The sequence below is a fragment of the Salvelinus fontinalis genome, chromosome 40, assembly GCF_029448725.1.
Source record: "Salvelinus fontinalis isolate EN_2023a chromosome 40, ASM2944872v1, whole genome shotgun sequence".
In the NCBI taxonomy this organism is placed as follows: domain Eukaryota; kingdom Metazoa; phylum Chordata; class Actinopteri; order Salmoniformes; family Salmonidae; genus Salvelinus; species Salvelinus fontinalis.
In genome coordinates this window covers 10,132,490-10,156,489 of record NC_074704.1, presented here as the reverse complement: position 1 = coordinate 10,156,489, position 24,000 = coordinate 10,132,490, and the positions used below count along the sequence as shown (strand labels likewise).

At 46.9% G+C, this 24,000-nt stretch overlaps 1 protein-coding gene across 3 annotated transcripts in view; it reads right to left on the bottom strand.

The window, feature by feature from the left end:
* Positions 1-24,000, bottom strand: part of LOC129839710 (voltage-dependent T-type calcium channel subunit alpha-1I-like) — a 73,435-nt gene that overhangs the window by 43,259 nt on the left and 6,176 nt on the right. For all 3 annotated transcript variants that reach the window (XM_055907294.1, XM_055907292.1, XM_055907293.1), the window contains exons 6-18: positions 23,833-23,950; positions 23,496-23,651; positions 23,076-23,166; positions 20,653-20,831; positions 16,491-16,561; positions 15,806-16,265; positions 15,212-15,312; positions 11,389-11,512; positions 10,612-10,680; positions 6,817-6,995; positions 4,792-4,918; positions 3,439-3,564; positions 371-460 (exon numbers count right to left, since the gene is read on the bottom strand). In XM_055907294.1, the coding sequence (XP_055763269.1) occupies positions 371-460; positions 3,439-3,564; positions 4,792-4,918; positions 6,817-6,995; positions 10,612-10,680; positions 11,389-11,512; positions 15,212-15,312; positions 15,806-16,265; positions 16,491-16,561; positions 20,653-20,831; positions 23,076-23,166; positions 23,496-23,651; positions 23,833-23,950 (1,891 nt within the window). The remainder of the gene's footprint in view (positions 1-370; positions 461-3,438; positions 3,565-4,791; positions 4,919-6,816; positions 6,996-10,611; positions 10,681-11,388; positions 11,513-15,211; positions 15,313-15,805; positions 16,266-16,490; positions 16,562-20,652; positions 20,832-23,075; positions 23,167-23,495; positions 23,652-23,832; positions 23,951-24,000) is intronic.

Genomic DNA, 24,000 nt, shown 5'->3' with positions numbered 1-24,000 from the left:
AACAGAGCCCTGAGTACCAGGCTGTTAGGACCTGATGCTAGTTAGAGGGACAACAGAGCCCTAAGTACCAGGCTGTTAGGACCTGATGGTAGTTACGGGCACCAGAGCCCTGAGTACCAGGCTGTTAGGACCTGATGCTAGTTAGAGGGAAAACAGAGCCCTGAGTACCAGGCTGTTAGGACCTGATGGTAGTTACGGGCACCAGAGCCCTGAGTACCAGGCTGTTAGGACCTGATGGTAGTTGGGTACTACCAACGCATATCCAGAGTGCATAAAAGGAGATTACCGAGTAGAATTTGACTGCGGTCATGACTCATGACTGCCGGTGTGGCGGTAATACTGCAACAGCCCTGTGTGTGTTCTACAGTACCTGTTGGTCTATACCCACAGCATCCAGACCATGGTACATGATGTTGACCCAGCCGTCTTTAGATGCCAGCACAAACAGAGACATCAGAGCCTGGAGAAGACAAAAACACATTCTGTTTATTTACCAGACACAGACAGTTAGTCTGTGATTTATGAACCCAATCTCTCTCTCTCTCTCTCTCTCTCTCTCTCTCTCTCTCTCTCTCTCTCTCTCTCTCTCTCTCTCTCTCTCTCTCTCTCTCTCTCTCTTTTAATATCTTTCTTTAACATTCCACAAACATATACACACCGCCCTGCCCCTCCTACCTGTCCCACACATCAACCTTTACACACCGCCCTGCCCCCTCCTACCTGTCCCACACACCAACCTTTACACACCGCCCTGCCCCTCCTACCTGTCCCACACATCAACCTTTACACACTGCCCTGCCCCTCCTACCTGTCCCACACCAACCTATACACACCGCCCTGCCCCCTCCTACCTGTCCCACACACCAACCTATACACACCGCCCTGCCCCTCCTACCTGTCCCACACATCAACCTTTACACACTGCCCTGCCCCTCCTACCTGTCCCACACACCAACCTTTACACACCGCCCTGCCCCTCCTACCTGTCCCACACATCAACCTTTACACACCGCCCTGCCCCTCCTACCTGTCCCACACACCAACCTTTACACACCGCCCTGCCCCTCCTACCTGTCCCACACACCAACCTTTACACACCGCCCTGCCCCTCCTACCTGTCCCAAACATCAACCTTTACACACCGCCCTGCCCCTCCTACCTGTCCCACACATCAACCTTTACACACTGCCCTGCCCCTCCTACCTGTCCCACACCAACCTATACACACCGCCCTGCCCCTCCTACCTGTCCCACACACCAACCTATACACACCGCCCTGCCCCTCCTACCTGTCCCACACATCAACCTATACACACCGCCCTGCCCCTCCTACCTGTCCCACACACCAACCTTTACACACCGCCCTGCCCCGTCCTACCTGTCCCACACACCAACCATTACACACTGCCCTGCCCCTCCTACCTGTCCCACACACCAACCTTTACACACCGCCCTGCCCCTCCTACCTGTCCCACACATCAACCTTTACACAACGCCCTGCCCCTCCTACCTGTCCCACACATCAACCTTTACACACCGCCCTGCCCCTCCTACCTGTCCCCCACATCAACCTTTACACAACGCCCTGCCCCTCCTACCTGTCCCACACCAACATATACACACTGCCCTGCCCCTCCTACCTGTCCCACACATCAACCTTTACACACCGCCCTGCCCCCTCCTACCTGACCCACACACAAACCTTTACACACCGCCCTGCCCCTCCTACCTGTCCCACACATCAACCTTTACACACCGCCCTGCCCCTCCTACCTGTCCCACACACCAACCTTTACACACCGCCCTGCCCCTCCTACCTGTCCCACACACCAACCTATACACACCGCAGAGCCCCCTCCTACCTGTCCCACACACCGCCCTGCCCCTCCTACCTGTCCCACACACCAACCTATACACACTGCCCTGCCCCTCCTACCTGTCCCACACACCAACCTTTACACACCGCCCTGCCCCTCCTACCTGTCCCACACATCAACCTATACACACTGCCCTGCCCCTCCTACCTGTCCCACACCAACCTATACACACCGCCCTGCCCCTCCGACCTGTCCCACACACCAACCTTTACACACCGCCCTGCCCCTCCTACCTGTCCCACACACCAACCTTTACACACCGCCCTGCCCCTCCTACCTGTCCCACACACCAACCTTTACACACCGCCCTGCCCCTCCTACCTGTCCCACACACCAACCTATACACACCGCCCTGCCCCTCCTACCTGTCCCACACACCAACCTTTACACACCGCCCTGCCCCTCCCACCTGTCCCACACACCAAACTATACACACCGCCCTGCCCCCTCCTACCTGTCCCACACACCGCCCTGCCCCTCCTACCTGTCCCACACACCAACCTTTACACACCGCCCTGCCCCTCTTACCTGTCCCACACACCAACCTATACACACCGCCCTACCCCTCCTACCTGTCCCACACACCAACCTTTACACACCGCCCTGCCCCTCTTACCTGTCCCACACACCAACCTATACACACCGCCCTGCCCCTCCCACCTGTCCCACACACCAACCTATACACACCGCCCTGCCCCTCCTACCTGTCCCACACACCAACCTTTAAACACCGCCCTGCCCCTCCTACCTGTCCCACACACCAACCTTTACACACCGCCCTGCCCCTCCTACCTGTCCCACACACCAACCTTTACACACCGCCCTGCCCCTCCTACCTGTCCCACACACCATTCTTTACACACCGCCCTGCCCCTCTTACCTGTCCCACACATCAACCTTTACACACCGCCCTGCCCCCTCCTACCTGTCCCACACACCATTCTTTACACACCGCCCTGCCCCTCCTACCTGTCCCACACATCAACCTTTACACACCGCCCTGCCCCCTCCTACCTGTTCCACACACCAACCTTTACACACCGCCCTGCCCCCTCCTACCTGTCCCACACACCAACCCATACACACCGCCCTACCCCTCCTACCTGTCCCACACACCAACCTTTACACACCGCCCTGCCCCTCCTACCTGTCCCACACACCAACCTATACACACCGCCCTGCCCCTCCCACCTGTCCCACACACCAAACTATACACACCGCCCTGCCCCCTCCTACCTGTCCCACACACCGCCCTGCCCCTCCTACCTGTCCCACACACCAACCTATACACACCGCCCTGCCCCCTCCTACCTGTCCCACACACCGCCCTGCCCCTCCTACCTGTCCCACACACCAACCTATACACACCGCCCTACCCCTCCTACCTGTCCCACACACCAACCTTTACACACCGCCCTACCCCTCCTACCTGTCCCACACATCAACCTATACACACCGCCCTGCCCCTCCTACCTGTCCCACACATCAACCTATACACACCGCCCTGCCCCTCCTACCTGTCCCACACACCAACCTATACACACCGCCCTGCCCCTCCTACCTGTCCCAGGTTATCAAAGTTGTATTTGTGGTGAACCCATCTGTAGTTAGCCTGGAGACAGTCAGACTTGTTGGTGATGTTCTTCACCTCTAAACCCAGGCAGTAGTAAAACTTCCCCTTGAACAGCTGAGAGGGGACAACAATATAGTACAGTTAGTCTGCTTATGTATACCCTTGATATGTGCTATAAGTGCATTATAAGGCCACATAACACTCCATAAGACATTGGTAGTAAAACTTCCCTTTGAGCAACTGAGGGATCAATAGAAAACATGAATCAATGTTAAAAACACACACTGTGAAAGACATGCACAGAAATGAACCATTGAGGATGAAAGAAAACAAATCTCTTGTGGTCAACTACTCCACTTCTTTCAGGTCTTTTCTCTTCTGAGATCTACTCAGCATGGAACAATACATTACATGACAGTTAGGTTCAGATTTCAAATTTCTTTATTGTCATCTTTAACATCTTTATTGTCCTTCACGGTCCATCAAAAACAGTTAGTCTTCTTCTTCAACTCGGTTGATTCATTTTGACAAAAACACATCCGAGGAGTCAGCAGGAAATCAGTCAATAACAGAAGAGCTTTTTAAGCAATGAGATAATTAGGGAACAGTGTACATAACACTGTTTTTAGAAAGCCTAGGAAGACAGACAGACAGACAGACAGACAGACAGACAGACAGACAGACAGACAGTGTGGATTCTCTTCCTGAGTGAGATGTTATCACAGTTCAATCAGACTACTCTTACCAGAGAGAAAAGAAACATCAGAGAAACAGCATAATAACACACCTCAGATGGACTGAGAGGATAAAAACGGGAAGAAGAGAAAGGGAAAATAATGAAGAGTGAAGATAAAAGAGAATAAGTTCAATAAGAAATCAACACAAAGTCAAATCAAATCAAATCAAAAGTTTCTTCACCTTCACAAAACATCTTAAACACAGTCAGATGTGAGGCGTGGAGAAATGGACAACACAGCACATTTCTGTTATGATGTACAATAAAACTGCATTTATACAATAACTAACTACTGTTATGATGTACAATAAAACTGGACTTATACAATAACTAACTACTGTTATGATGTACAATAAAGCTGTATTTATACAATAACTAGCTACTGTTTCAATAGATGAATAAAGTGTTATTGTATGGACTGAGAAGAATATGATGATGTTGTGTAGTTTATTATAATGATGAGCGTAGGGTGAAGTTGTCCCTAGATACTGATCTTGGCATTTCCACCACTAATAGTAAAGGCTATGACTTGAGGAAAGGTCATCTGATCCTAGATCTGTACATAGGGGAAACGTCACCCCAGGAAGATAATGCCGTATTCCTACCTGCACACCGAGGATGCCGAAGATGATAAAGAAAGCGCAGCAGATGAGGACGATGTTTCCTATAGGCTTCAGAGACGTGATGAGAGTCTCTACCACTAGCTTCAGTCCTGGAGCTCTACTGATCACCCTGACAGAGAGAGGGACAAAAAGGAGTGGCTTGAGGACTTCTCATCAATCTGGTCATCATCTATGATTCTGCTGTGATGTATAACAGTGAGTAGAGTGACTGCTGTTAGGACTTATATTCCAGTGTGCAGGAACCCTGGTCATGGACAAAACACAAGGTGTTCAGGATTCCCCCCAACCCCGCACAAACAAACCTTCACCCCTAGTTAAATAATAATTCAGGTCCCTCAAGCATGTTAGTGCAGGGCTGGAACAAAAACCTGCACCGTCTTCAGGGTTACAAAGCTCCAGGGTTACAAAGCTCCAGGGTTACAAAGCTCCAGGGTTACAAAGATCCAGGGTTACAAAGCTCCCTGGTTACAAAGCTCCAGGTTTACAAAGCTCCAGGGTTACGAAGCTCCAGTCTTACGAAGCTCCAGGGTTACAAAGCTCCAGTGTTATGAAGCTCCAGGGTTACAAAGCTCCAGTGTTATGAAGCTCCAGGGTTACAAAGCTCCAGGGTTACAAAGCTCCAGGGTTACGAAGATCCAGGGTTACGAAGATCCAGGGTTACGAAGATCCATGGTTACAAAGCTCCAGGGTTACAAAGCTCCAGGGTTACAAAGCTCCAGGGTTACAAAGCTCCAGTCTTACGAAGCTCCAGTCTTACGAAGCTCCAGTCTTACGAAGCTCCATGGTTACAAAGCTCCATGGTTACAAAGCTCCATGGTTACGAAGCTCCATGGTTACGAAGCTCTAGGGTTACAAAGCTCTAGGGTTACAAAGCTCCAGGGTTACAAAGCTCCAGGGTTACAAAGCTCCAGGGTTACAAAGCTCCAGGGTTACAAAGCTCCAGGGTTACAACGCTCCAGGGTTACGAAGCTCCAGGGTTACAAAGCTCCAGGGTTACAAAGCTCCAGTCTTACAAAGCTCCAGTCTTACGAAGCTCCAGTCTTACGAAGCTCCAGGGTTACAAAGCTCCATGGTTACGAAGCTCCAGTCTTACGAAGCTCCAGGGTTATGAAGCTCCAGGGTTACGAAGCTCCAGGGTTCCGAAGCTCCAGGGTTATGAAGCTCCATGGTTACGAAGCTCTAGGGTTACAAAGCTCCAGGGTTACAAAGCTCCAGGGTTACGAAGCTCCAGGGTTACAAAGCTCCAGGGTTCCGAAGCTCCAGGGTTAGAAAGCTCCAGGGTTACAAAGATCCAGGGTTACGAAGCTCCAGGGTTACAAAGCTTCAGGGTTACGAAGCTCCAGGGTTACGAAGCTCCAGTGTTACAAAGCTCCAGGGTTACGAAGCTCCAGGGTTACGAAGCTCCAGTGTTACAAAGCTCCAGGGTTACAAAGCTCCAGGGTTACAAAGCTCCATGAATACAAAGGGTTAGGACATACAACATGATATAGGCCAAGTCCAGCCTGCAGTGAGTCCCTGAGAGAGAAATAGTGGGAGTTACAATCACCTTTTTGGTGTTTGGGTTATCAATCTGATGGTCAAGTGTTACACTGAAGTACATTGTTGGTTGCATTGCATAATGCTTTAGATGACGTAATGTCCAGACCAGATACAATGGAAATCTGTTGTTGGTGGCCTATACTCCAGCAAGAGTAAAAGTCTAACTAATATAAGGAAGTATCAGTCCTATATTTATGGAGTGAGGAGACATGTGAAAGGTCCACTGAAATACATTGACATCATTGACAGACAGTTGCATTGCACCATAATGCTTTACATCACACCGTTTTCCAACATCAGTCTCTTAGTGAGTGAGATGTTAGTGAACTATTAACAACATTATCTACCTTAATATATACAGGTTGGAACAGATCAGCCTGCTATGTCGACGCATTTCTACCAAACAGGTTTTCCTCAGGCAGCATTCAAATTGAATTCCCACAGTTATTTCCAGTTAGTCCTCCCTACCTGAGAGGGCGTAGTGTCCTGAGCAGCCTGAGCACTCTCAGCACCCCCAGGATCTTAGCCCCGCCTGCCATGGACACAACAATGTCAATCAACGACACGAAGACCAGGAAACCATCCAGAACGTTCCAGCTGCTTTTCAGATAGGCCTTCTCACCCAGGTACAGACCCTTAGAGACCACCTGGGAGAGGGAGGAAGGGAAGGAGGAGAAGAACGAGAGAGACTTACAGTTTGTGAATTCATTTTAAGATAGCTAGGTGAGAAAAGCACATTTCACAGTCATAGTAAGTATATTCTCCCTCAACAAAGAGACAATGGTAGAATCAGGTACGCCTTCTCACCCTTAGACATCCACCTGATGAGGGAGAGATGGGGGGGGGGAGAGAAGGAGGAGAGGGAGGGGAAGAGGAGTAGGAAGGATGAAAGGAAGAGGAGAGAGCCGGAGGAGAAAGAACAAATACATGAAAGAGAGAGTGGAGGCGGAAAAGAGGGGAGAGGTTGAGAGGATGATGTTGTGAAAGACGTTTTAGGGAAGATGTTCACATGTCCCGTCATTTTGCACTTGCTGAGTACTTTCACGGCAACAACTTTTTCAAGAGAGGGAGAGAGAGATGGAAGAGAGGGAGAGAGATAGATGGAGAGAGAGAGAGAGAGGGAGGGAAGAGAGAGAGGGGGGGAAGACAGGGAGAGAGAGAGGGAAGAGAGAGAGAGAGAGAGGGAAGAGAGGGAGAGAGAGATGGAAGAGAGGGAGAGAGAGATGGCGAGAGAGAGAGGGAAGAGAGGGAGAGAGAGAGAGAGGGAAGAGAGGGAAGAGAGGGAGAGAGAGAGGGAAGAGAGGGAGAGAGAGAGGGAAGAGAGGGAGAGAGAGAGGGAAGAGAGGGAGAGAGAGAGGAAAGAGAGAGAGAGAGAGAGGGAAGAGAGGGAGAGAGAGAGGGAAGAGAGGGAGAGAGAGAGGGAAGAGAGTGAGAGAGAAAGGGAAGAGAGGGAGGGAGAGGGAAGAGAGGGAAGAGAGAAGGAGAGGGAGAGAGCATAGGGAGGTAGAGTATTGACAAGTTCAACAAGAGGCATAAGTATTGAGAAAGCTGTAGAGAGTGATGGAAAGAGACAGAGAGGGAGAGGAAGGGCAAAAGGTTATTTGTCCAGTGGGGTGGCACACACACACACACACACACACACACACACACACACACACACACACACACACACACACACACACACACACACACACACACACACTTACACACACACACACACACACACACACACACTTACACACACTTACACACACACATACACACACTTCTCTGACACTTTTGACACCAAACATGACTGAGTGACAGCCCTGGGGGGCGGAGAAATGGCAACAAACACTGGGCGTCATGCCAACTGTTACCACGGTGACCTGAGCAGGTAGAGTTCTATAGCCTGAGGGAGACGGAATGAAAACAGTGTTCAACTCCTACGCCAGGGAGGACTGGAAGCTCAATGATGACAAATGGAAGGATTGATCTGTAGGCCTACAGAAACAGCAAGACAACACATGCAGACACACTGATGACAGAGCAACTCTTCAGAACAGAAGACAGTCAGGCTGTTAACACATTCTCACTCTATCAGCCATAGGAATCAATATGCGTGATGACGGCTGGAATGTTTTACTCAATAATTATGGAATCTGTGCATTCTGCTGGTCTTCATGGGGATTTCATATGACAGTGTTTTACATCAATAATTAAATAATCAGACCTGGACTTATACAGCACTATGTCTAGATATGATAAAGACCTGGAGTAATACAGCACTATGTCTAGATATGATAAAGACCTGGACTTATACAGCACTATGTCTAGATATGATAAAGACCTGGAGTTATACAGCACTATGTCTAGACATGATAACAGACCTGGAGTAATACAGCACTATGTCTAGACATGATAACAGACCTGGAGTTATACAGCACTATGTCTAGATATGATAAAGACCTGGAGTTATACAGCACTATGTCTAGATATGATAAAGACCTGGACTTATACAGCACTATGTCTAGATATGATAAAGACCTGGACTTATACAGCACTATGTCTAGACATGATAAAGACCTGGACTTATACAGCACTATGTCTAGATATGATAAAGACCTGGACTTATACAGCACTATATCTAGATATGATAAAGACCTGGAGTAATACAGCACTATGTCTAGATATGATAAAGACCTGGAGTTATACAGCACTATGTCTAGATATGATAAAGACCTGGACTTATACAGCACTATGTCTAGATATGATAAAGACCTGGACTTATACAGCACTATGTCTAGATATGATAACAGACCTGGACTTATACAGCACTATGTCTAGACATGATAAAGACCTGGAGTTATACAGCACTATGTCTAGACATGATAAAGACCTGGAGTTATACAGCACTATGTCTAGATATGATAACAGACCTGGAGTTATACAGCACTATGTCTAGACATGATAAAGACCTGGAGTTATACAGCACTATGTCTAGACATGATAAAGACCTGGAGTTATACAGCACTATGTCTAGACATGATAAAGACCTGGAGTTATACAGCACTATGTCTAGACATGATAAAGACCTGGAGTTATACAGCACTATGTCTAGATATGATAAAAACCTGGAGTTATACAGCACTATGTCTAGACATGATAAAGACCTGGAGTTATACAGCACTATGTCTAGATATGATAAAGACCTGGAGTTATACAGCACTATGTCTAGATATGATAAAGACCTGGAGTTATACAGCACTATGTCTAGATATGATAAAGACCTGGAGTTATACAGCACTATGTCTAGACATGATAAAGACCTGGAGTTATACAGCACTATGTCTAGACATGATAAAGACCTGGAGTTATACAGCACTATGTCTAGACATGATAAAGACCTGGAGTTATACAGCACTATGTCTAGATATGATAAAGACCTGGAGTTATACAGCACTATGTCTAGATATGATAAAGACCTGGAGTTATACAGCACTATGTCTAGACATGATAAAGACCTGGAGTTATACAGCACTATGTCTAGACATGATAAAGACCTGGAGTTATACAGCACTATGTCTAGATATGATAAAGACCTGGAGTTATACAGCACTATGTCTAGATATGATAAAGACCTGGAGTTATACAGCACTATGTCTAGATATGATAAAGACCTGGAGTTATACAGCACTATGTCTAGATATGATAAAAGGATGCTGGTATAGATGGTGACAGTGACTTCACGCTAGTCTGTGTGCGTGTGTTATGTGTGTGTATATGTGCGTCTGTGCATGTGTATGTGTGTGTGTGTGTGTGAAGGTGTGTGACAAGATACAAGGCAAGGCAAATGATGGAGTGCATTTACGAGGGGAAACATTGTCTAATGAATACCGTTGTTTAATTAGTGTTCCTGAGACAGATATTAGGTTGACAAGATGACAGTCTCCATATGGAGAGAGAGGACATGAAGGGGTTTGTGCAAGACATGGACGAGAGGAGTGAGTTAGAGTGGGACATCCCCAGGACTGGCTAGAGGCTATAGTTGGAGAGAGAGACATTATCTTTTAATTCTATCTAATTATCTCTCCATCGTTAATGATGGGGAATTGATTAAGTGAAATGGACTGAGGAATAGAAAGAGGGAGAAAGGAGAGAAGAAGATGAGGAGGAGAGGAGAGACAACATGACGACAGCATGTCGGTAGATCTGTTTCCACTACAGTCCTAGGAAAGGAGAGGAGAAGAGAGGATGAGAAGAGAGGAGAAATTGGTACGTTACCTTGACGGTCATCTCAGCTACAAATATGGCTGTGAAGACATAGTTGGAGACGGTGAGGAATAGTCTTTCCTGGAGGGAGGAAGGGAGGGAGGGAGAGAGAGATGGGAGAGAGATGTAGGGAGGGAGGGGGAAGGGGGAGAGAGAGGGAGTGAAAAATTGAGAAAGACAGATAATGCCAAGAAAAGTAGAGGGAGAAGGAGAATGACAAAAATGGAAAGACAGAGATAAATAGAGAGAGAGAGAGAGAGAGAGAGAGAGAGAGAGAGAGAGAGAGAGAGAGAGAGAGAGAGAGAGAGAGAGAGAGAGAGAGAGAGAGAGAGAGAGAGAGAGAGAGAGAGAGAGAGAGAGAGAGAGAGAGAGAGAGAACACACCAGTACAAAGTTATCTTCTATCAAAAAACTTTGACACACTTTAGAAAAAGTCTCCGACCTCTAATTTCTCACGGCTAAAATAGCTCCCAAATCCATCCTTATGAATTTAACATGGAAGCTGTAGGCCTACTGTCTGGGTTGTCCAGTGACAAATAATACACAGAGAATAATGAATGAATATGGATATGAAGCAGAGGTGTGTTTGCGTGTGAATGTGTATGTGTGTGTGTCTGCGTGCATGTATGTGCGCATAAGTGCTTACTTACATGCATGCGTGTGTGTGTGTGTGTGTGTGTGTGTGTGTGTGTGTGTGTGTGTGTGTGTGTGTGTGTGTGTGTGTGTGTGTGTGTGTGCGCTGTGCGCGTGCGTGTGTATGTGTGCGTGCGTGAGTGTACCCCAGTCTTACCAAGCTGCTCTGCAGTATCTTGGGTCTCTCCAGCGCTACAGTGATACAGTTGAGAAAGATGAAGGATAAAACCACGTAGTCAAAGAGCTTGTGGGCTATAATGGACTGACATAGCAGTCTGAACCTGAGAGAGAGGGGGAGAGAGAGAGAGGAAGGGAGGGGGAGGGATGGAGGGATAGAGGGAAAGAGAGAAGGAGGGAGAAAGAGAGAGAGGAAGGGAGGGAGGGATGGATGGAAGGATAGAGAGAGGGGGAGGGAGGGAAAGGAAGGGAGGGAGGGAGGGAGGCAGGGAAGGATGGAGGGAAAGAGAGAGGGAGGGAGGGAGAAAGAGAGAGAGGAAGGGAGGGAGGGATGGATAGAGGCAGGGAGAGATGGAAGGATAGAGGGAGGGAGAGAGCGAGAGAGAGAGCGAAAGGAAGGGAAGGAGGGAGGGAGGGAGGGAGGGAGGGAGGGAGGGAGGGAGGGAGGGAGGGAGGGATGGAAGGATAGAGAGAGGGGGAGGGAGGGAAAGGAAGGGAGGGAGGGAGGGAGGCAGCGAAGGATGGAGGGAAAGAGAGAGGAAGGGAGGGAGGGATGGATAGAGGCAGGGAGGGATGGAAGGATAGAGGGAGGGAGAGAGCGAGAGAGAGAGCAAAAGGAAGGGAAGGAGGGAGGGAGGGAGGGAGGGAGGGAGGGAGCGAGCGAGCGAGAGAGAGAGAAAGAAAGATAGATAGAAAGAAAGAAAGAATGAAAGAAAAAAAAAGAAAGAAAGAAAGAAAGAAAAAAAGAAAGAGAAGGAGAGAGAGAGCAAGGGGGGGAGGGGGGTAAGAGAGGTGGGACATAAAAAGTTAGATTAGAACATGTTATTGTGCCTAGATGTTTGTGATGATAGCACCTGCCACCTACTGAAAGCTTTCATGGAAATGTTTATAATGGGGATTTACTGAGAATGTGTGTGTGTGTGTGTGTGTGTGTGTGTGTAGCCCTCTGAGCCCACAACACTCTTCATCTAATCATCACACTGATGAACAGAAAACAGTGAACCACAGCAAAACCTGCTATCTAGATGGAGATGAGGGACCAATACCTGGCAACCCTGTCCCTTCTCCATTGATTCAGACCTGGCAACCCTGTCCCCTATATATTGATTCAAACCTGGCAACCCTGTCACGTATATATTGATTCAGACCTGGCAACCCTGTCCCCTATATATTGATCAGACCTGGCAACCCTGTCCCCCCTCTATTGATTCAGACAGGGCAACCCTGTCCCCCCTCTATTGATTCAGACCTGGCAACCCTGTCCCCCCTCTATTGATTCAGACATGGCAACCCTGTCCCCTATATATTGATTCAGACCTGGCAACCCTGTCCCCCTCTATTGATTCGGACATGGCAACCCTGTCCTCTCTCTATTGATTCAGACATGGCAACCCTGTCCCCCCATCTATTGTTTCAGACATGGCAACCCTGTCCTATATATTGATTCAGACATGGCAACCCTTCCCCTCTCTATTGATTCTGACCTGGCAACCCTGTCCCCTATATATTGATTCAGACATGGCAACCCTGTCCCCTCTCTATTGATTCAGACCTGGCAACCCTGTATTGATCCTGACCAGTGGATAAGCTGGCATAGTAGCACACACACACACACACACACACACACACACACACACACACACACACACACACACACACACACACACACACACACACACACACACACACACACACACACACACACACACACACAGTTCCCTGTGAAAGCCACTTTATGACAGCCTGGAGCTGTGTTTTAGCAGTGGCAGGTGCAATCAGTCAAGCCTTGGGCTCCTGACGTTCCTGTGTGTGTGTGTGTGTGCGTGTGTGTGTGTGTGTGTGTGTGTGTGTGTGTGTGTGTGTGTGTGTGTGTGTGTGTGTGTGTGTGTGTGTGTGTGTGTGTGTGTGTGTGTGTGTGTGTGTGTGTGTGTGTGTGTGTGTGTGTGTGTGTGTGTGTGTGACAGTAACACCAGTGTACTCAGCATGTAATGGAGTTGGGTGATTGCCAATAGGGAGAACAACACACAGCTTGGGACTAAAAGTGCTGTGAATTCTCAGGACTTTCTTGCGGGTCTGTACAAGAAAAATAATAAGCTTCAATGCCAGATAGATTGTCTGGAAATCCAGTAAATCTACCTATTATAATACTGCTACGAAGTCAAAGCACTTTCTAGGAAATGGGTAATGGTGGGCAGAGTCCTGTACAGGCCGGGATTATAAACCCGAGCCATACCCATGCCTGCGACATTCAGAGCCTACTCTACCCAGGGCCTATTTCTTCTGACAAATTTAATGCCCAACCCTAAATCAGACATAACCTCCATTAGCTGCTCCTCTCTGTCTGTAACTGGCTCCTTGCTCGCAGCTCACTCTGCATGCACTCTGATCATGGCAGAGTCTGGGAGTATCCGTAGCAACGGCTCTGCTTGGGCTGATCTGCTCAATGACGAGACATGAGAGAGCAGCCACCTTCTTCACTCTAAACTCCGACAAAACTCAAGGAACATTATTGTTCTCTGTGAAATAATCTCTCCTGTCTTATATTTGACGAGGTTGAAGCACCTCTGACACCATGTTAGGATCTTCGTCAGATATGACGTTACTGCGCAGCAGAGCACCAGCAAATGTCTTGTGAATAAAGTCAGCAGAAAGTAAACGGCATAGTGGGTCAACTTCCACAACAACTAAGAGTGTTGAAGCGCGAGGCTCAACTTTTGGTCTCAGTGATCTCAACGTCTCCGGTGCTGCTTGTGGTGACGTCATTTTCAGAACTATAAAATGCGATCAGGGCTATTTAATCACAAACCCTGGAAGAAATACTGGTTTTCTCCTCTGCTTGGCAATTTAACGATCAATTCATGTCATTTAAAACACGTTTCACACTCATTTATTCTACGCTGACACGAGATATACCTGTATGTGTGTTGTATGTATGTGTGTCTGAGTAACAAGAGACAGACAGGTCTTTATGTGTGTGTGTCTAGGTAACACGAGACAGACAGGTCTTTATGTGTGTGTGTCAGGGTAGCAAGAGACAGACAGGTCTTTGTGTGTGTGTGTCTGGGTAACAAGAGACAGACAGGTCTTTATGTGTGTGTGTCTGGGTAACATGAGACAGACAGGTCTTTATGTGAGTGTGTGTCTGAGTAACAAGAGACAGACAGGTCTTTATGTGTGTGTCTGGGTAACAAGAGACAGACAGGTCTTTATGTGTGTGTGTGTCTGAGTAACAAGAGACAGACAGGTCTTTATGTGTGTGTGTGTCTGAGTAACAAGAGACAGACAGGTCTTTATGTGTGTGTCTGAGTAACAAGAGACAGACAGGTCTTTATGTGTGTGTGTCTGGGTAACAAGAGACAGACAGGTCTTTATGTGTGTGTGTGTGTGTCTGAGTAACAAGAGACAGACAGGTCTTTATGTGAGTGTGTCTGGGTAACAAGAGACAGACAGGTCTTTATGTGTGTGTCTGGGTAACAAGAGACAGACAGGTCTTTATGTGTGTGTGTGTCTGAGTAACAAGAGACAGACAGGTCTTTATGTGTGTGTGTGTCTGAGTAACAAGAGACAGACAGGTCTTTATGTGTGTGTCTGAGTAACAAGAGACAGACAGGTCTTTATGTGTGTGTGTCTGGGTAACAAGAGACAGACAGGTCTTTATGTGTGTGTTGTCTGGGTAACAAGAGACAGACAGGTCTTTATGTGTGTGTTGTCTGGGTAACAAGAGACAGACAGGTCTTTATGTGTGTGTGTCTGGGTAACAAGAGACAGACAGGTCTTTATGTGTGTGTGTCTGAGTAACATACTTGTTCTGTGGTGAGAAGAGGTAGACAGACCAGTCCTCTCTTTTCTCACACCAGTCAGGCCTGTACACCTCCATCATCTTCTGGATACGGAAACACAGACTCTAGAGGAGGAAGAGAGGAGGAGGGGGAGGAGAGAGTGTGTGTGTGTGTGTGTGTGTGTGTGTGTGTGTGTGTGTGTGTGTGTGTGTGTGTGTGTGTGTGTGTGTGTGTGTGTGTGTGTGTGTGTGTGTGTGTGTGTGTGAGTGAGACAGAGGGAGAGAGACAGACAGACAGACAGACAGACAGACAGACAGACAGACAGACAGACAGACAGACAGACAGACAGACAGAGAGAGAGAGAGAGAGAGAGAGAGAGAGAGAGAGAGAGAGAGAGAGAGAGAGAGAGAGAGAGAGAGAGAGAGAGAGAGAGAGAGAGAGAGAGAGAGATGTATTAGCAATAGAGCAAAATGTGAGGACATTCATGTCACCTCCGGTGGTAATGTTTGATACAATGACTTGGCAGTCATTTCAGTCAAGGACATTTTTCCATTGAGTAAATACCCTCTGGGTAAACATAGACTATTCAGTTGTAGCCAGTCTTGCAGCAAAACTCACATAGTCTGTCTCCTCATCCAGGTCCGATCTGTCCTTGGCGAGGTTCAGCTGAGGGAAGACCTCCGCTAGGAGTTGGGCAGTCTGGGGACCCGCCTTCCCATTACAATCATGGTGCTCCACTACCATACCCCCACTGCCGCTGCTCCCTCCCCCAGAAACACTCCTCATCCTGGGGTTGGGGCGAGGCGGAGGTCCCCCGGGGACCTGGAGCATGTTTGGGAGCTCCAGGGAGAGAGCGCGGCGGTCCCGGTGCCGGATGGCATTGCGTCGGGAGAGGAGGGGGAGGGGGGGAGCGTGGCGAGGGGGGAGGTGGAAAGCGGGGGAGAGGAGGAACTCGTGCTCAGCCGAGTGGTAAAGGGAGTGGATGTGGGAGTGGGGGCTTCGGACACGGAGGCTTCCTCCCACCACACCCGCTCCCATCCCCCCTCGCCCGCGGGAGGGACAACCCAGGCTGTTCCAGCTGGACCCGGGGGGAGGTGGATACATGAAGAGTTCATAAAGGAGTTATAACTAATTCATTAAGGATTGATACGTTCCTGAGATTAATAGTGTATTACACAGTTAATTATGGATCAAGAAGGTTACTTTAATCATTTAACAAGGATTAATAGAATATGACTGATTAATTAATTATCAATAAATGATTAATGAAGTAATCAAGTATTCCATTGATCTAGCTATCTACCTGCGGTTCCATGCACTCTGAGGAGGGGGAGGGCGACCCCAATGGTGGTGCAGGGAACTGCGGCCGTGGTGCTGTAACCAAGACAACAAAAGACAACATGAGAAAATTAACTGGTATTTGAAATGTATACGTTGGTAAATACATTATGTACATACCATATATATACCATAAAGACAACATTGAGGACCCCTTTTGGCCTCAGACTCAATTCGTCGGGGCGTGGACTCTACAAGCTGCCATGTTGACTCGAAAGCTTCCCACAGTTGTGTCAAGATGGCTGGATCTCTACTGCGAAAAGCTGGCTCCATCTCATCCCACAGATGCTCAATTGGATTGAGATCTGGTGACTGGGCAGGCCACTGCAGTAAGCTGAATTCACTGTCGTGGAACCATTCCTGGACAATCATAGCCCTGTGGCATGGGGCATTACCCGGCTGAAAAAAATCATTTCACAGATGGATACACTGCTGCCATTAAGGGATGCGCCTGATTGGCAAAGATATTCAGATATCCTGTGGCATTCAAACATTGCTCCACTTTTATCAAGGGGCCCAATGTGTGCCGTTAAAACACACCCCACACCACCACACCACCACCAGCCTGCAATGTTGACATGTGGCATGATGGATGCATGATTGGTTCTCTCCAAACCCTAGTCCTCCCATCAGCGTTAAACAGCAAGAAGCAGGATTCATCAGACCAGGCAATGTTTTTCCAAGTCTCCAGTGTCCAGTGTTTTCGTTCCTTCGCCCACTGCAACCGCAGTTTCTCTCTTTTTTTGCTGAAGGAAGTGGAACTCCGTGAGGTCGTCGGCTGCCATACGCCATTTGTGTCAAGGGACGAGTTGTGCATTTTATGGGTCTTTGGCACCAATGTTGTACTGGACTGTCAGTTGATTAACTGTGGCCCGCCTGTTGCTCTGCACAATTCATGTCAGCCTCCTTTGTCCTCTTTCATCAATGACCCGTTTTTGACTACTGGCCTGCTGTTGGCTGGTTGTCCTGCGGGTGGTGGACCATTCTTGATAAAACCGTGAAACTATCAAAAACACAGCGGCGTTGCAGTTCTTGACCCACTCAAAGCGGTGCACCTGGCACCTACTAACAACCCTGTTCAAAGGCATTTCAATATGTTGCCTCGCCCATTCAGCCTTTGAAAGGCACACGTCTCAATTGTCTCAAGGCTTAAAAATCCTTCTTTAACCCGTCTCCTCCCCTTCATCTACACTGATTGAAGTGGATTTAACAAGTGACATCAATAAGGGATCATAGCTTTCACCTGGATTCACCTGGCCAGTCTGTGTCATAGAAAGAGCAATGTTTTGAGAAGTCGGAAGTTTACATACACTTAGGTTGGAGTCATTAAAACTAGTTTTTCAACCACTCCACAAATTTCCTGTTAACAAACTATAGTTTTGGCAAGTCGGTTAGGACATCTACTTTGTGCATGACACAAGTAATTTTTCCAACAATTGTTTACAGACAGATTATTTCACTTATATGTATCACAATTCCAGTGGGTCAGAAGTTTACATACACTAAGTTGACTGTGCCTTTAAATAGCTTGGAAAATTCCAGAAAATGATGTCATGGCTTTAGAAGCTTCTGATAGGCTAATTGACATCATTTGAGTCAATTGGAGGTGTACCTGTAGATATATTTCAAGGCCTACCTTCAAACTCAGTGCCTCTTTGCTTGACATCATGGGAGAATCAAAAGAAATCAGCCCAAAACAAATTGTAGACCTCCACAAGTCTGGTTCATCCTTGGGAGCAATTTCCAAACGGCTGAAGGTCCCACGTTCATCTGCACAAACAATAGTACACAGGTATAAACACCATGGGTCCATGCAGCCGTCATACCGCTCAGGAAGGAGACACGTTCTGTCTCCTAGAGATGAATGTACTTTGGTGCGAAAATTGCAAATCAATCCCAGAAAAACAGCAAAGGACCTTGTGAAGATGCTGGAGGAAACAGGTACAAAGTATCTATATCCACAGTAAAACTAGTCCTAAATCGAAAAAACCTGAAAGGCCGCTCAGCAAGGAAGAAGCCACTGCTACAAAACCGCCATAAAAAAAGCCAGACTATGGTTTGCAACTGCACATGGGGACAAAGATCGTACTTTTTGGAGAAATGTCCTCTGGTCTGATGAAACAAAAATAGAACTGTTTGGCCATAATGACCATCATAATGTTTGGAGGAAAAAGGGGGAGGCTTGCAAGCCGAAGAACACCATCCCAACCGTGAAGCACGGGGTGGCAGCATCATGTTGTGGGGGTGCTTTGCTGCAGGAGGGACTCGTGCACTTCACAAAATAGACTCCATCACGAGGAAGGAAAATGATGTGGATATATTGAAGCAACATCTCAAGACATCAGTCAGGAAGTTAAAGCTTGGTCACGAATGGGTCTTCCAAATGAACAATGACCCCAAGCATACCTCCAAAGTTGTGGCAAAATGGCTTAAGGACAACAAAGTCAAGGTATTGGAGTGACCATCACAAAGCCCTGACCTCAATCCCATAGAATATGTGTGGGCAGAACTGAAAAAGCGTGTGCGAGCAAGGAGGCCTACAAACCTGACTCAGTTACACCAGCTCTGCCAGGAGGAATGGGCCAAAATTCACCCAACTTATTGTGGGAAGCTTGTGGAAACCTACCTGAAATATTTGACCCAAGTTTTAAACAATATAAAGGCAATTCTAACAAATACGAATTGAGTGTATGTAAACTTCTGACCCACTGGGAATGTGATGAAAGAAATAAAAGCTGAAATAATCAATCTCTCTACTATTATTCTGACATTTCACATTCTTAAAATAAATTGGTGATCCTAACTGGCCTAAAACAGGGAATCTTTTCCTGGATTAAATATCAAGAATTGTGAAAAACTGAGTTTAAATGTATTTGGCTAAGGTGTATGTAAACTTTCGACTTCAACTGTAGATCTACTTTCTAGACTGTTTTTCTGCCGAAGTTCAAATGAATCTTCACCGGTGAAACTTTACCAAGTGAGATAACTGGTCGTTCTAAACAGTTGTGGTGCCTTGGGAGGTGATAGCCACTCTGTCAGGATAATCACATGGTTTACTTCTGGAATAGTCCCTGTGACGACAATCACAGTCTTATTCACAGCTATATACCGGAGGAATTTATACCACCGTTGCCACAGCAACGCTCATTTCGTCCCACCCCCTTTTCTTTTTTTGTGTTTGATGTGTCTCACCTCATTAAACAGATACACATCAACATATCAGGGAAAAACCAAAGTAGAAGAAAGACAAAGATGTGTTTTTTGATTCTTCAGGTAAATTGAGTAAATTCAAAATGGCATCAGTGAACAAACAATTAACGTGGAAGTCTCTCAAGCTACTGGTAGGGGACAGAAACATTCATGTTAACTTTTACCCCCAGGCAGTGGAGTATACAATGATTGTGGAGGCCTTCAGCAAAGATATCTTCATTGTCACATGTTAATAACAAGTGTGTCACTAAACTATACATAATCCTCTCTCTCTCTCTCTCTCTCTCTCTCTCTCTCTCTCTCTCCCTCTCTCTCTCTCTTCCTTTCTCTCTCACTCTCTTCTCTTTCTCTCTCTCTAGCTCTCTCTCTGTCGCTCTCATTCTCTCTCTCTCGCCTTCCCTCTCTCTCTCTCGCTTAATTAACGGTGGTTGCCATGGCGACTGGAATCCCGGGAAATGAGCCAGGCTCAATCAACCAAAGGCAGGCTTCGGCTCGACAGACAGATGTGTGGAGTCGAGGGAGTTCCTGAACTGGGAACGTTGTGATCAGAATCTCCCTCGTCGTCGGGAATGTTTATCGAATTGAAGACTCCATCCGGAATAGTCTGCAGCTGCCTAGTGGCTAAGCAGACCCTTGATAACTGCCATTATGTGGCGTGTAGCATGTGTAGCGTAGGAAATCATAGACTGTGAACATTTAAAGAATAGCTGTTATATTTACGATATGCTAAGTGTTGCTATTAGGGCAGGTGTTCTTCTAAGGGTATTTACACTGAGACATGCTGGGTTAATGGTTGAGTGTGTGTGTGTGTGTGTGTGTGTGTGTGTGTGTGTGTGTGTGTGTGTGTGTGTGTGTGTGTGTGTGTGTGTGTGTGTGTGTGTGTGTGTGAGTGTGTGAGTGTGTGTGCTACATCTCACCAGAGAGAATGATCTCCTATGCTCCAGGTTGGCCTTGCCCAGACTCATAACGCTGCTCTTCCGTGACCCCAGGGCATAGGTCAGCCTGTCAGTGGGGTACGACCCCCTGGGGGTCATCACCGGGGTCAACGTGGTCAACTCCAGGTGCCCGTTAGGGGTCAAAGTGCAGATCTTAGGATCTAAAGGAGCAAAGATGAAGAAGAAGAAGGACAGAGCTTTACATTCATAATTGCATTGTGTCTCTAAAACAGCACTTGTAGTGTTTCCTAAGTCCTCATATATACCCCCAGTCAGTTCCACTTGTAGTGTTTCCTAAGTCCTCATATATACCCCCAGTCAGTTCCAATTGTAGTGTTTCCTAAATCCTCATATATACCCCCAGTCAGTTCCACTTGTAGTGTTTCCTAAGTCCTCATATATACCCCCAGTCAGTTCCACTTGTAGTGTTTCCTCAGTCCTCATATATACCCCCAGCCAGTTCCACTTGTAGTGTTTCCTAAGTCCTCATATATACCCCCAGCCAGTTCCACTTGTAGTGTTTCCTAAGTCCTCATATATACCCCCAGTCAGTTCCAATAGTTTGAAGTATTCCAATATAAACACACATGATTCCTACTCTCCAGTCTTCTCTAAACCACAGTTGTGGACATCCATAATGTAGTACTCCAAGGAGACACACAACAGAGTTATCCACAACAGGAATACTAGGTCTGACACCTCACATAGAGCCCCACGTTGGACGTGTCATAATACCTATAAAACCTAGCAGTCAAACAGGGAAATGGTTCCAATCATTTTTCCACCATTCATTTTCCCCACAGGGGATTTTAGAAACACTTAAAATAAGGGCTGTGTTTTGTGTAGACTTACTCTGGCGTGATGTTTTGATAACCATGTCCATCTCTCTAGGACAAGGTGACTTTTATCAATATATTAGTCTCTATTTACTCTCAGATTTGAAAATGCTAATTAGCATCAAAGTAAGATGACAAGACTACAAATCCCTGCAAGCTCCTGCACTTCATCTATAGCTGGCACCTTTGCTAACAGCTACATTTATAGAAATTTCACCAATTTATTAATTACTAAATTTAGCTAACATTAGATAGTCAATCCAGAGATTCTTACCTTTGCCTCGATTCGGCAGTCTCGTCCAGATCATCACTGCATTTGTACGTCTTTATGATAGCCACATTAGCAGCTAATTCACATTTCATGTTTGGGGGGTAAATACAGACAAATACATTGATAAAAGCCACCTTGGCCCAGAGAGATTTACATGGTTATCAAAACGTCACGTCAGGGTAAGCCTATATGAAACACAGCCCTTATTTTAAGTGTTTTTAAAATCCCCTATGGGGGAAAATGAATGGTGGAAAAACTATTGGAACCGTTTCCTTGTTTGATCGCTAGGTTTTCTGGGTATTATGACTCATACTGTGGTACTCTATGGAGGTCAGGCTTTACAGAACATATGTTAGACCTAGCAGGATATAGTTATTATGAGAGTTACAATGTTGATGATGTTCTCCGGGTCTTTGATGATCTAAAGTGTTCCTGGCTGAGCTTCGGGGGCTGTGGAAGCTGGTTGGCTAAACCGGGGTCAGAGTTATGATTTATAGATAACACACGGGGTTCTTTTTGTCAGTTACAACATGTAGTCTTACTCTCTTTTCTCTTTCACTCAGTCTGAGGAGACCTTGAAGATGCCTTGGTTCAAATAAGGTGAGGACATCTGTAATGGAAGTGGGAGACTGTGAGGAAGAGTTGGTGTGTGTGTGTGTGTGTGTGTGTGTGTGTGTGTGTGTGTATGTGTGTGTGTTGTAGAGAACACTGAGTGCTACCCAGAATGACCCCAAAACACCCCTTCCCGTGTCCATGTGTGTCCCTGTCTACTTTAGCACTCTGTGCACTATAACTCCTCACGGCGTGGCTATACTTTGGTATGAATCCCATCCAGAATTCAATAGTTGTCTTGGGAACCACCTTATTTTGTCTGTGACTGAATACCTAGTCCATGTACAATGGGTTCAAGGATGCTCTACCGCCCACCCCTTTTAATGTGTTGTGTATAACATCCTTGAAACATGAGCATAAAGAATGCTCTGCTTTGTCCTCTGCTTTGTCCTTTCCTAGAAACGATTGTGCAGGCGTTGTATTCTGAATGTTACCATACAATCCACAGCATTGTATTCTGAATGTTACCATCCAAACCACAGCATTGTATTCTGAATGTTACCATCCAAACCACAGGATTATATTGTGAATGTTACCATCCAAACCACAGCATTGTATTCTGAATGTTACCATCCAAACCATAGCATTATATTGTGAATGTTACCATCCAAACCACAGCATTATATTGTGAATGTTACCATCCAAACCACAGCATTATATTGTGAATGCACTATATGAAGACTCACCAGACAGTTTGAGAGAGTCATTAAGCTTCTCACTCTCGTCAAAGTTAGAGGGGGAACTGTCATCCTCTGAATAGGAGCGATTAGCATCTCCCTGATGGATAGATAGCGAGAGGAAAAGAGAGAGAGGAAGAGAGAGAAAGAAAAAGAGGGAGGGAGTGAAAGAGAGAGAAAGACAGGAAGAGAGAGGGAGGGAGGGAGGGAGGGAGGGAGGGAGGGAGGGAGGGAGGGAGGGAGGGGAAGAAAGAGAGAGGAAGAGTGAGAGAAAGAGAGGGAGGGAGAGCAAGAGAGAAAGGGTGAGGAATGGACAAAGAGTGGGAGGGAGAGAGGTGGAAGAACATGAATGCTACATCAAAATATCTATGCCATGTCATTGGTTTAAAGTATGTTAATCCCTCCGCCCAATAAAGCTCAAACTCTTACCTCAGCCTGAAATCCCTCTACCAAGATGGCCACCAGCAGGTTGAAGAGAACGTAGTTCCCAAACGTCATGAGAGCTACGAAGTACAGAGCAGCTAGAGGAGAGGTGGCAGCCATTCCATTATACAGCACCGTGTTCCAGTCTTCCTGAGTTAGGATCTACACAGAGAAAGAAGGAGAGAAGGAGATGGGGGTGAGAGAAGGAGAGAGGGATGAGAAAAGGAGCGAGGGAAGAGAGGAGAGGGAGATGAGAGAAGGAGAGAGGGATAAGGGTAGGAGCAAGGGATGAGAGGAGAGAGGGATCAGAGAAGGAGAGAGTACTACCCCCCCCCCCCTTTACCTGAAACACAGTGACGATGGCCCAGAGTAGAGAGTCAAAGTTCTTCCTGTCTGGAACAGTGTCTCCTGCCTCTGTCTTCAGGCTGAACTTACAGCCAAAGATATGCATCCCCAAGATACTGCAACACAAGACAGATAGTACACGTCTAAAATGACCAATAGAAAACTA